Source organism: Nymphaea colorata, chromosome 3, assembly GCF_008831285.2.
Source record: "Nymphaea colorata isolate Beijing-Zhang1983 chromosome 3, ASM883128v2, whole genome shotgun sequence".
Lineage (NCBI taxonomy): Eukaryota > Viridiplantae > Streptophyta > Magnoliopsida > Nymphaeales > Nymphaeaceae > Nymphaea > Nymphaea colorata.
In genome coordinates, this window is record NC_045140.1 from 18155288 (window position 1) to 18168389 (window position 13102).

The 13102-nt window shown below is 40.2% G+C and overlaps 1 protein-coding gene and 1 pseudogene across 3 annotated transcripts; both read right to left on the reverse strand.

Moving 5' to 3' along the window:
• Positions 1–1443: 1443 nt before the first annotated feature.
• Positions 1444–3620, reverse strand: LOC126409910 (pentatricopeptide repeat-containing protein At5g67570, chloroplastic-like; annotated as a pseudogene).
• LOC116251158 (pentatricopeptide repeat-containing protein At4g28010-like) lies at positions 1826–12811 on the reverse strand. 3 transcript variants are annotated; one of them, XM_031625260.2, is made up of 3 exons: positions 10222–12811; positions 9888–10134; positions 1826–1961 (listed from the first exon to the last, which is right to left on the reverse strand). In XM_031625260.2, exon 1 carries the CDS (start codon positions 12515–12517, stop codon positions 10301–10303), a length of 2217 nt encoding a protein of 738 aa, XP_031481120.1. In that variant the 5' UTR covers positions 12518–12811; the 3' UTR covers positions 1826–1961; positions 9888–10134; positions 10222–10300. The 3 variants fall into 3 exon arrangements, with proteins under 3 accessions (XP_031481120.1, XP_031481118.1, XP_031481119.1); XM_031625258.2 differs by lacking the exon at positions 1826–1961 and adding an exon at positions 2823–3085; XM_031625259.2 differs by lacking the exon at positions 1826–1961 and adding an exon at positions 8203–9768.
• Between the last annotated feature and the right edge of the window lie 291 nt (positions 12812–13102).

A 13102-nucleotide genomic window follows, 5' to 3' on the forward strand; every position in this document is an offset into this window, starting at 1 on the left:
TATATTGCAAAGCAAAGTATTTTCTTTAGTCCCATCAAATATAGTTCTGATATTGCAGTTAGATTGACCGTGAGCAAATTTGCGGCACGGAGAAAGGAAAAGTGAGAGATGACCCGATATTGTTTGTCCACTTTCGGTTTAGGCTTTCCATAAGCTTAGACATCTATGATTTGGTTTCATTTTGGACAGCACCAATGTGGTTGAACCCATCCGTCCTAGAGTTAGGTGCGAAGCATGTGGATCCAAGTGGGTAGGTCTGTACGTTCCAAATAATCCACTAAATGTGGATCTGGATTCAGGTCGAACTGAATTTTGAAAACCAAATCAATATCCGATCCTGCTTGGCAGGATCCAAGATTTTTGGCTGCAGTCCTCATATACGTCAACGTACGATGGAGAAGAATCAGAGATGTAGTAAGGATTCGCAAAATACATTCAGGAAGACAAAATGAGTGTACCCTAAGACACTTACAGTGAGGAACACACAAAATTTACGGCCTCCCACTTGGGGATGCTATTGTACAGCTCCACGCATCGGAAAGATGAGCTGAGGAATGTTGTCATCCGAAAAAGAGAGAAACTGTGCCCTGTCAAGGATATTTGGGAAGTGCGAGAGAGAGGCGTTTCGACCCTCAAGAGCTCTACGACATTGCCTGCTTCACCTCTTATTGTTGGAGACGACACCAATGCGGACGTTTGAAACATGTATGTTAGAGAGACAGTGCGGTAGTGCAACCATCTCAGGAAGGAGAAGGTCATCCGCATTAAGGTTGTAAATAGCCTGTTCTGGATCATTCCTGCCTTTACTGATCATGGCACCCGTAATCTTCTTGGAGTCTATGGAAAGCGTGAGGGTGTGAATGAGAACGTCAAACCTGTCACTTGAAGGCCATGGTCCACAGTGAAGATCAAAATTAGTCCAGTATTCAATATCCCTAGAAGAAGCTTTCCAATCGATGGAAAGGATCTGCTCAACACAGGAAGACCAAACCATTTTGCTGAATTGCCCAATGGAAAAGGACTGATCTGCATGGAAAGCCTCATTTCAGGAGGGAGATCTTCAAGGAATGAGAAAAGAACGATGGGTTCCTCCTCTGACTCAAATCTCTGAGCCTGGCACCTCAGTCTCTGTTTCGGTGACTTTTCTGAGCTCTGCTTTGTAGTTGCAGCAGTAAGATTTCATCTTCTTCGCAATTTGACACATATGATTTGCATTAACGAACCCATATATGTCTTACATGTTGGCCATTGATTAGCATTAATGAAGAAACTGTTGAACATGAATCAGAAGGTGCGTATGTTGCTGAAAACCGAGCTTGTTGTCTAGAAGCGTGTCTAGAAAGGTTGCTGAGGCAAGCCATGGTAAGGCACCAGCCGCACGATTAAACTGTGAAAATATGAGGCCCTTTGATGAATTTTTCAAATAAGATGACATTATTTCACTTGGACATGAAGATGGCATTTTTCACATTGTTGCTTGTGTGAATATCCAACTCACCAACAATTTGACCAGAACAGCTTTGCCTAACTTTATCAGCGGAACTGGTTAAAGTGACAGTTACAAGAGCATGGTGGCTCTCCGACCTTGAAATCAAGGTTTCACTTTGAACGAGAGATGCATTATTTTAGAGTAGACGGAAGAAAAAATTACGCATTGGGGAAAGACAATGACAAGGCTTTTAACAGTCTCGAGATAGGGCATCGGGCATTGTATTGTGATGACAAGAACAACTTCCATATTTTTGTCTTTACCGATCCGCAACTCGTTCTTCTAAATAGATCTATCCACTGTCTGTCATTGACATGAAGTAAATCATGCCCCATGCTTTTGAGTAGAGCGCTGGCTCGTTCAAACTCAAGTCGAGCTACGTTCTGACTGTATCATTTCCATGAAAAGCGACTGGCAAGGGATTTCTCCTGCCTCCAACAGCATGTCAAAACGGATTTTCCAATAAATGCCACTGCATATACCACAAGTAACAAATATGATAACGGAATAAGTTGCAGAAAATACATGTAATTTATCATCATTTCAGTTTCCAATTATTTGATGTACATCACCAAGGATTAACGAAGAATAAAAAAACATGACAAAGCCATCTACCAGTTTTTCCCCTTTTTCCTCTGTGTGTGAGCGTGTGACTATGCATAAGGGCATGCAATTCAGTAGCCAGAGTCTACTGGGGACAGCGGCATTTTTACCAAGTGCCTATAACAAAGGTCTAAGAGAGCATCCCTGAAGCAAAATTGAGAGGTTTCGAAAGTCTTTGGTCATGTGCATGCACCTATGGGTGCATACTGCACAATCAGAAGCATAAGGAGCAGTTGAAAGTTTCATGTTCTGTTTCAGCACAAAATCCAGTGTTTTGTATGTGATAAAGTGCTCAAATAAAGGAGAAAACACCATAACGTCCTCGCTGGAATTAAATATACTTGGAACTGGAAACCCAGTTTAAGGGAAGAATACAACCGGTAAGCACTCTAAAAATTTTATCTAAGAAAAGCTTCATCGATGGTGAGGATATGCTAAAAATCTCAAACAACTAAGAGACCTACACACTATCTGAGGACACTGCTTCCAAGGAGAAGATTCGTCATGCATAAATTCAATGTCATTTTCCACTATCTTTTCTCATCTAAAGTTCTAAACCCAAGCAAAGGAACTCCTAAGAGAAATTGCCAAAGTACTTCACCTTCCAGCTCTGGATGCCTCCACAAGCATATGTGCATGTTTTTGCTGATCTAATGGGAAGCCATAGAGTATCAGCTCCTTATACACATATACAAAATATTCCCATTGATATGCAGCAGCAGAAGGCTCTAACATAGAACTGTACGAGTGTGAATCAGGACAAACAGTAGCAGAATCACCAAGGATGCAGGAGAACAGGCAGTAAGCATTTTAGTTCATTCAAATAGACCTTTAGCTTCAGCAAACATATTAAGCATGACCGTTATGACTCCTATACTTGGAGAAACAAAAGTCTGGATGTGATCAAAGATAGATATGCATTTGTTGAACCGATCATGCCAGTAATGCTTTCTCGAATGACCTATGAGAATGAACCTTTTTCAGCTTGTCAATCTGGAAGTATGTCAAAAGTGAAAACATCAAAACCAAGACCTCAAATAAATTATTTAAGTCATGCAATGCTGAAGAACCTAAGCTTCATTGAAATAAAAAAACATTAGAAGCTGCAGAAGAGAGCTTTTTCATACTACGACAGAAGAGAAGGGGAGAGAAAGTGGGAGGCCGCTGATCAAACAGCACAAAACCTCTGTGTTCTGTGAGAGAAGAGATGCCTCCTGCGAAGATGGAAGGCTGTCATGACAAGCTGCGAGACAAGTGTGAAGCCATCATCACCTGTGCAGGATGATCGAAGCCTTCACCTATGGGATAGGAGTGAAGGTCTGGCGTGAAGGCAGGAGGTGATGCTCTAAGGGGCAAAGTCAGAACCCCAGCAGGAAACTATTTTCCGGAATCCTTATTCCAGAATCATTCCACAATTCCATAATAATAATTCTGTGCATGATAGGTAAGGTGCATTTTTTTAATTTTTTGAAAAAATTACCAGAGTAGCAGTGTTTTTCTCACCCATTAAATGGCCAATAGGGTCCATTTTATGGCCTGGAATTACTTTTAAAATTAATCCACCAAATTACTCTATGTGAGGACGAGCTAGAACAATTATTCCAGTTTCCAGGTGAGTGATGTGTTTGATGGCCTGGGCCCTGGACTAACAATCTCATAAAAAGCATTCTGCTGCTTGATTATTACAAAGCAAAAATTCTGGAACAATTTAGTTTACCATTGGGCTGCTGTAGTTATAGTTGAAAAAAAGAACTGTTACAGCAAGAAGCACCCATATGCAAAAGTAACAGGAATAGAAAAAATCATGTTACAAATGATATATTGGAGACATACAATTAATCTCATCTCCTCCAGCCAGAAGCAATACTCATGGTGATGCTATTTCTTAGTCCCATCCAGCATCTTACCATCCAATCCAGGACCAGGTATGCATGTAATACCCATGAAGCGCTTCATATCTTGGTAAAAAAGATAGCTCACCAGCTACTCTTCATCTGAGGAACTGCCAGAGTCAAACAATTGTGCTCTTGGAATTTTCTTTTTCATCAGAGATCCAGTTCCAACTGTTAAAATATAAATCTTTCACCAGCACGTTGAAGAGGAGTCTCTTAGGATTCCACCTCCTTGTAGAATGTGTTAAAATATTTAATGTCTTTGTAACATGTGAAGAGTCTCCTAGGATTCTATGTTATAGTTAATATCCTTGTTATATGGGAAGTCTCCTAGGATTCTATGTTGTAGTTAATATCCTTGTAATATGTGAAGTCTCTTAGGTTTCTATGATGTAATTAATGTCCTTGGAGCTTGTGAAATCTCCTAGGATTCTACGATTGGAGACTCTTAGAATTCTGAAAATGAAATTATAAATAGAGGCCGTGCAAACCATTTTGGCTACGGCTTCTTCTCCTCAGTTTCTTCTTGTTTTCATTCTCTCTCTCTCTCTCTCTCTCTCTCTCTCTCTATCTTCCTGCGTGAGTGCTGTTTTCGGGTTACAGATATTGGTGCTACATTTCTATCATGGTATCAGAGCGCCAGGTTACGTTATCTCTACCAAACGAAATGCCCAAACAGGTCTGATCTGGTTAGAACTCTTTTCTCATCTTGTCTCTATCCTGAATTTACTTTTCTCTTGCGCAATTCTTGTTCCTTTTTCTTCTTGCTTACCAAGGACACATCTTGTTATATCGTGTCTTCTTTCCCTCTCATCTTCTACCTATATACCATTCCTTTCTGCTGTCATGGAAAACCTTTCGCATTCTGGCATGTCCTCAAGTTTTCTTCCTCACCTTATTACCGAAAAACTCAACCATGAGAATTATCTGATCTGGAAAAGGCAAATCATGCCTTTCATAAGAAGTCAAGGCCTCTTTGGACATCTCGATGGTTCAACAAAGGCTCCACCAATATCCGTCTTACAGGAAATAAAAAATGAGGCAGGAGAAGTTATTGCTGTTCATGAAGACAACAATCCTGAACATGCTATGTGGATGAGACGTGATCAAAGTCTGGTTGCGTATATTTTGTCCACTTTATCTCAACAAGTGTTACTTTCAGTTTCTGATGATTGTACTGCAGAAGAATTATGGGAAACCCTTGCTGATACCTTTTCCCAAATATCAGAAGCTCGAATTATGTACTTAAAGAAAGAATTTCAGAATTTGAGCAAAGGTTCAACGTCTATCATGGATTATTTGGGGCGTATTAAGGCCGTCGCAGACCAACTTGCTGCCTCAGGGAATAACATTTCTGATAAGGAAAAGGTGCAGCAAACCTTGAATGGACTTAGGCATGATTATCATGCTTTTATTACAGCTTTTGAGGTCCTTCCTGTTCTGCCTTCCTTCAACGAACTACAAGGTAAACTTCTCCAACATGAAATGAATATGAAAAGAGTCATTGAAAGGACTGATCAAGGGAACTCCCAAAATGTGTTGGCTATGAATGTAAAGTTTGGTAAGAGCCATGGGAACTCCAACCATAGTGGTCGTGGCATTCTACCAACACCACATAACCAAGGTATGTCTCCTTTGGATACTTCAAGAAAAATACCAATTTGTTTTCAGTGCAACAAGAAAGGACACATGAAGGCACAATGTTGGTTTAATCCTCAAAATAAAAACAAAGGGGTAAGACATGATTATAAACAAGGAGGACAAAGTTCTAAATCCACCGCTGAAGATATGCAACAGCTATTGATGGCCGCATTCTCAAAGATGACTATAAAGCAAAATGAGCAGGGAGAATGGTTCTTGGATTCAGGTGCAGCTACCCATGTGACAGGAAATGCAGGTAAATTGACTAACTTATCCCCTCATTACGGTAGAAGTTGCATTATAACAGGTGATGGAAAATCTCATCCTATTACACATATTGGAAATGCACATATTCCATTGTCATCCTCGTCTCTATCACTGTCTAATGTTGTTCTTGCTCCCAATATCAAAAAGAACATCATATCCATTTCTAAACTCATTGATGATACAAGCTCTTCTGTTGAATTCACACCTTCTTCTGTCTATGTCAAGGACCTCCAAACAAAGAAAATGTTCGCTAGAGGGGAGCGTCAAGGGAATATGTACGTCCTCAAGGAATGTCTACCCAAGGATTCATCCACTTTTGATATAGGATTGAAGACATTTTCTCTTTCTCATAATGCGTCATCAGTGCCAAGGTCTTGCCATTTTCAATCAAAAGTAAGGGGCCCTAACCAATTTTTGGAGTCTGATTTGTGGCATAGTCGGCTAGGACACTGTGGTCGACATTTCATTGAAAAACTTGTCACAGATAGTCTCATTCCAAGATCAAGTTTACCTCTTACTTCAAGTGTCAAAAAATGTTCAAGTTGTGGACTTTGTAAGAGTCATGTTTTACCTTTCCATAATATAAATCAAAGGGCTTCCAAACCTTTTGAAACTATTTTTTCTGATGTATGGGGGCCAGCCCCTATTGATTCCATGTCTGGGTCAAGATATTATGTCTTATTCATTGACTCTTACTCACGTTTCACCTGGATTTACTTCATGAAACACAAATCAGAAGTACCTCACATATTTCGAAACTTCTATGCCATGATTCAAACTAAATTTTCATCCAATGTGGTGCATTTTCAATGTGATGGAGGGGGAGAATATTCCTCGCTTGATTTTATTGAATTTCTACGTGAAAAAGGGATAACTAGACAAATTTCCTGCCCTTACACACCACAACAAAATGGTGTAGTTGAGCGGAAACATCGACATATAGTTGAAAGCGCCATGAGCATGATGCATGATACTAATGTGCCCATTTCCTTGTGGACTGAAGCCTTCCATACTGCTGTATACATAATAAATTGTTTGCCTATGACACTCTTGATGTCTAAATCGCCATATTTTACACTCTTAGGCAAACAACCTGATTACAAGAACTTGAAGGTTTTTGGTTGTGTATGCTATGTTCACGTTGATGCTGCCTTGAGGAACAAGTTTCAAGACAAAGCTATTCAATGTAGATTCGTTGGATATGCTGATGAATATAAAGGTTTTCGATGCTATGATCCAACAACTAAACGTATCAAAACTTCAAGAAATGTCATTTTTGATGAACATAGTTTTGATAATACAAATGAAATGCCTATGACCATTGAATCTTATGATCCCTGGACCAGTACACAGTTATTCAATGCAGATCCTGTTATAGAAAATGATGTGCCTCAAAGTGAAGATTCAGAGAGAGCAATACAACCGTCGGATATGGCTCAAAGTGAAAATCAAGAAGATCCAACACAGTCATTAAGTCATCACGAAAACAATAATGAACAGAGCAACGATGCACATCGGTATTCGGGTCTTATCTACAGTCGACGACTAAGGGACAGAGATGCTCACAGTGAAGAAGACAACATGCCCCACCTTAGAAGATCCCAACGCATTCGTCATCCCATTCACAGGTGGGTTAGCTATGATTCTTTATCACTTGATTTTCAGTTATTCATGGCAAAAGTTGGCAAGGAGGAAGAACCTACTTCATTTGATGAAGCATCAAAATCACATCATTGGAGAAAGGCTATGAAAGAAAAAATGGATGCCTTGCATGAATGTGGAACATGGGAGATCGTTTCGAGGCCACACGAAAAGAACGTAGTGGGCTCCAAATGGGTATACAAAATTAAATACAAACCTGACGGCAGCATAGAAAGACACAAAGCAAGGTTAGTAGCAAAAGGGTTTACACAACAATATGGAGAAGATTATGATGAGACATTCAGCCCTGTGATCAAAATGGGAACAATTCGCGTGATTATATCATTGGCAGTTGAATATGGATGGAGACTACATCAAATGGACGTGAAGAATGCTTTTCTTCATGGTGATTTAAGGGAGGAAGTATATATGGAACAACCTCCAGGATACACGAAAGGAGACTCTCATGCATGGGTTTGCAAACTAAGAAAATCTATTTATGGACTTAAACAGGCCTCACGTTCGTGGTTTGACAGTTTCTCTTGCAAGATTCAAGAATGTGGTTTTCGGAGATGTCCTCTAGATCACTCTCTTTTCATTTATCGAAAGGAAAACATATTTACTTTACTTCTTATATATGTTGATGATATTGTTATCACAGGCAATTCAGAAAAACACATAGAAGAAGCTAAAGTTTTGATGATGCAAAACTTCAAAATGAAAGAGCTTGGTGATTTACGATTCTTTCTTGGAGTGGAGATTGATAGGCACAATAATCGCCTCACATTGACACAACAGAAATACACGTTGGATTTGTTGAAAAAGTCAGGTATGTCTGATTGTAAGCCTGTTGGAACTCCTAGTGTTCTAAATCAAAGACTAAGTGCTCAAGATGGGGAGTTATATGAAGATCCTACGCAATATCGAAGTATTGTTGGGGCACTTCAATATCTTACATTTACTAGACCAGATATTATATATGATGTGAATCAAGTATCCCAATTTATGCATGCACCTAGAGATACTCACATGGATGCTGTCAAAAGAATATTAAGATATCTTAAAGGGACAGCAGGAGATGGCTTAGTTTATGGTAAGAGTGAAAATATAACTACTGGACATCAACTTATGACATTCACAGATGCAGATTAGGCTGGAGATCCCGATCAAAGAAAGTCCATTTCTGGTTTTTGTATTTTCATTGGACGTAATCTTGTGTCTTGGAGTTGTCGAAAGCAAAAGGCAGTAGCAAGATCCAGCACTGAAGCTGAATACAGATGCATGGCTGCAGGTACTGCTGAAGTTACATGGGTTAGACATTTGCTAGAAGACATTGGAGAAAAGATTAAAACATCAATGTTAATGTGCGATAATCAAAGCGCTATTAACATTGCCTTTAATCCCGTACAACATGGTCGAACAAAGCACATTGAGATTGATCAACACTTTGTTAGACAAAAGGTGGAAGACAATGAAATTCAGCCTATTTATGTTCGTACAGATGAACAAGTTGCAGACTTATTTACAAAAGGATTAACAAAGGAACGATTCTGGTTTCTAAAAGGCAAGTTGTACATGGTGCAAAACCATGCACAACTTGAGGGAGGGTGTTAAAATATAAATCCTTCACCAGCACGTTGAAGAGGAGTCTCTTAGGATTCCACCTCCTTGTAGAATGTGTTAAAATATTTAATGTCCTTGTAACATGTGAAGAGTCTCCTAGGATTCTATGTTATAGTTAATATCCTTGTTATATGGGAAGTCTCCTAGGATTCTATGTTGTAGTTAATATCCTTGTAATATATGAAGTCTCTTAGGTTTCTATGATGTAATTAATGTCCTTGGAGCTTGTGAAATCTCCTAGGATTCTACGATTGGAGACTCTTAGAATTCTGAAAATGAAATTATAAATAGAGGCCGTGCAAACCATTTTGGCTACGGCTTCTTCTCCTCAGTTTCTTCTTGTTTTCATTCTCTCTCTCTCTCTCTCTCTCTCTCTCTCTCTATCTTCCTGCGTGAGTGCTGTTTTCGGGTTACAGATATTGGTGCTACATTTCTATCACCAACCACCCAGGGTTTAGAAATCTTCAGTTTCAACTACCCGGCATTCAGACATTTTGACCTAAAGCAGCATCAAAGAAGAAAAGACCAATCTAACTTTTGGGTGTTTTACTTCCTTGCGTATCTGGATCCCTCAAAGCTTAGATATGACAAGAAGGGCCTTTTTGTGCAAACCTAATCCAACAAACATCAATTATTCAGATGCAGCTCAAGAAGGTTCAACAGTTAATTCAAGATTTAAGAGCAACAAGTACTCTATCCTATGCATATGCAAATTTAAGGCAAACAAGTACCTGAGCAATCTCCGGAGGATTTAACCCAAGGTCATGAAATGATCAAATACCTTTCCAGCTTCTAAGCCAAATCTCCCAACATTGTTAAGTTCTTAACTTCTAATCTGTACCATACTGAAACTAGTTATCCCCTTCTCTCAATTCCACATTGATAAGGCCTTCAACAAGATTCTTGCCAATCTTCTGATGAATAGTAACAAGCAGGCGCAAACACACTTCAGGAGAGTCCCTGATTTTCAGAAGTTTCCTGAAAGGACGTTTGCCAAGGTATACTATTGTCAAACGCAATGATGGTGCAGTTTTCATAAACCACAATTGCAAGAAAAATACTTACAAGGTGCACAAAGCACGAAAAAGTGCTATTTTGAGTAATCAATGTTGCAGCTGTAGGTTTGAAACTACTACTATCTAATTCAAGGGACTGCGGTATTTTGCAGCTCGCCAGAATGGTGAAGCTTTGCTAGCAAATCCTTGCATGAAACAGTAGAGCTTTTCTTGGCAAAGATAGGTATCATGTCCTTGAAATTGGCATATTCAGCATCTTTGCAAATATAATTCAAGACAGTCGCATACATTTTGACATCCAGAACAACGTCCCTTGCTGCCATCTGATGGAGTAGATCAATAATTTTCTTCGTTTCACCCAATATTCCGAAACCCTTGACGAGAGAATCGTATGTAACTACGTCTGGAACATAGCCCTTGGAAAGCATGTTCTCAAACAGCGCAGTGGCTTCATCTAACTTCCCAGCTTTCGCATACCAGTTTATTAAGATCGAGTAAGTTACACTATCAGGGACCAAACCCATTTCGATCATGTCTCGTAGCAACTCTTCTGCAGCTTGAAGGTCCCTTTCTATACGTGCACCATCTATCAGCGCATTGAAAGATACGACATCAGGCTTGCAGCTTCCACAGTTCATTTTGTAATATAAACCCATGGCTTCCTGGAAATGATGCCCCTTACACAAAGCTGACAGCATTATGTTATAGTCAAACAGCGTAGGACTGTGACCCTGATCCTGCATTTCCTCGAAGAGCCTTTTAGCTGTGCCTACTTTTCTATTTTTGCATAATCCATCTATCATGACACTGTAAGTAACATCATTTGGCTTGAATCCCATGTCAGTCATGTCTTGTTGAAGCTTTGCTGCCTCCTCCATGCAGCCTAACTTGTACAACCCATCAATCAACAAGTTAAAAGTCATAACATTCTGGAGTTTCCATCTAACCATCGTATGGAAGATTTCCATAGCTTCGTAGATACGACCTTCTTTGCACAAGCCATGGATCAGCGTATTACAGGTCACTGCATCCGGCTTAACAGATGAGCCCCCTTCGAGCCTTGCTTGAAGAACTTTCTCAAAGAGTTCCTTTGCTTCATCAACTTTGTTTGCGTCACAAAGTCCAAGTATTAATGTGTTATACGTCACTACATCAGGATCTTTTCCTTTATCAATCATTCTCTTGAGAAGCCCAATAGCATCAGCCGCACGACCTTCCTTACAGAGCCCATTAATTAAAATATTATATGTCACTACACTAGGTTCCACTGCTTTCTGCAACATCTTATCGAACATGTCTGTGGCTTTATCAAGTCTTCCATGTTTGCAAAGCCCATCAATAAGTCCTGTATACGTAATAACGTCAGGTTTGAGATCCTGACTAACCATACTATCATACATTTCAATCGCACTCTTCCAATCGCCAAGCTTACACAGACCATGGATCAAACTTGTATATGTCACCACATTAGCAGATATCCTTTTTACGTGCATCTCGCTGAACAGTTCCATGGCCTTCTGAACATCTCCCTTGTCACAGAGACCATTAATGAGCAAACTGTACACGAAGACGTCTGGATTGAGGCCTTTCCCGCACATCTCTTCTAGCAAACCTAGAGCTTCATCGACTCTGCCATTTTTACAAAGACCATTCATCAGAATTGTATAACTAGCAATATTAGGACGACAACTATGGTTCTCCATTTCCATTAACAACCCGAATGCATCGTCCAATTTCATCAATTTACACATACCATTCATAACAATATTATAAGTTATAACATCGCAACAAATTCCCGCCCTGCCCATGTCCCTAAACAACTCCATAGCCTTCGAGTCCCGCCGCTCCTTGAACAAGCATTTGACCAAAATGTTCACCGAATGAACCTTAATCTCATACCCATGTTTCAAAGTCAAGCCCAGTACACCGAACGCGAGTTCGGGTTTGTGGGTGTTGCAGAAACAAGCAAGAATCGAGTTCATGGTCACGTAGTCCGGCGAAATTGATGCTCCGGCCATCTTCCTGTACACCAACACCGCGGTTTCATATTTGTACGATTTCATCAACGCGTCGAGAAGAATGTTGGCAGTAATAACCGAGGGATTTGAAGCAGAAGATATCGCAGCATCGAAGAGGCCAATCGCTTCCTGGAACCGGAAACTGGGTCTGCAGAGGGACCTGAGATGATGGTCGACGCCCATAAACTGAGCTTCCCTGGAGTTGATTGCGGAGAGGTCGCCAAGAGAAGAAGAAAAATGACAGGAGCGTCCGACCAACGAAGAAGAGAGATTCTTACGGTGCGAGATGAAGCAGCAGTCATTGATGATGGTTCTTGTGGGCCTCATCACCACTGTACCACAGAATGCAAGATGAGGCGTCCGGAAGAAACGGAGAGATTTGAAGCTGAAGACGGAAGGAGGAGGGAACTACTCCGTGACCGCAGCCTGGGTGAGTGTCGCGAGAAACCCAGGAGGCTCCGTGAGAGCGAGGGAGGCCCTGGTTTTTGTGTGATCCTGAAATAGTACGTAAATCAGGTGATTCTTCAAAGTATTTGTTTTCATAGCCGACCGCATCAGACTGCTTAACTTCGAATCGATGCAATTCTGAATGTGATCCAAAGAAGCTTTTGGCTAGGCCCTTTTTCTGGGATGTCATTGCATACTCTTTTTCTTTTCTTATGAGATTTACATACACTAACACCACTATGTTTTCTCAATTATTTGAATGATGTAACTTATTTGCAGATAAGACCAATGCACTGCGAAAAAATAAGCCTTGTTTCGCCTTTATGACTCTACATAGGCATCGTTTTATATAGTTGTAAATGATTATGAATCAACTTTTGAATTTAAAAGATAGGAAATAACCCAAAGCAGGACGCGTAGCAGTCGGAAATGTGGTGTCAGTCTATAAATAATTAAATACTGTAG

Bases quoted from the DNA above. Each gene is read 5' to 3' on its own strand.
- LOC116251158 (XM_031625260.2), bottom strand. From the start codon at position 12,517: ATGAGGCCCACAAGAACCATCATCAATGACTGCTGCTTCATCTCGCAC.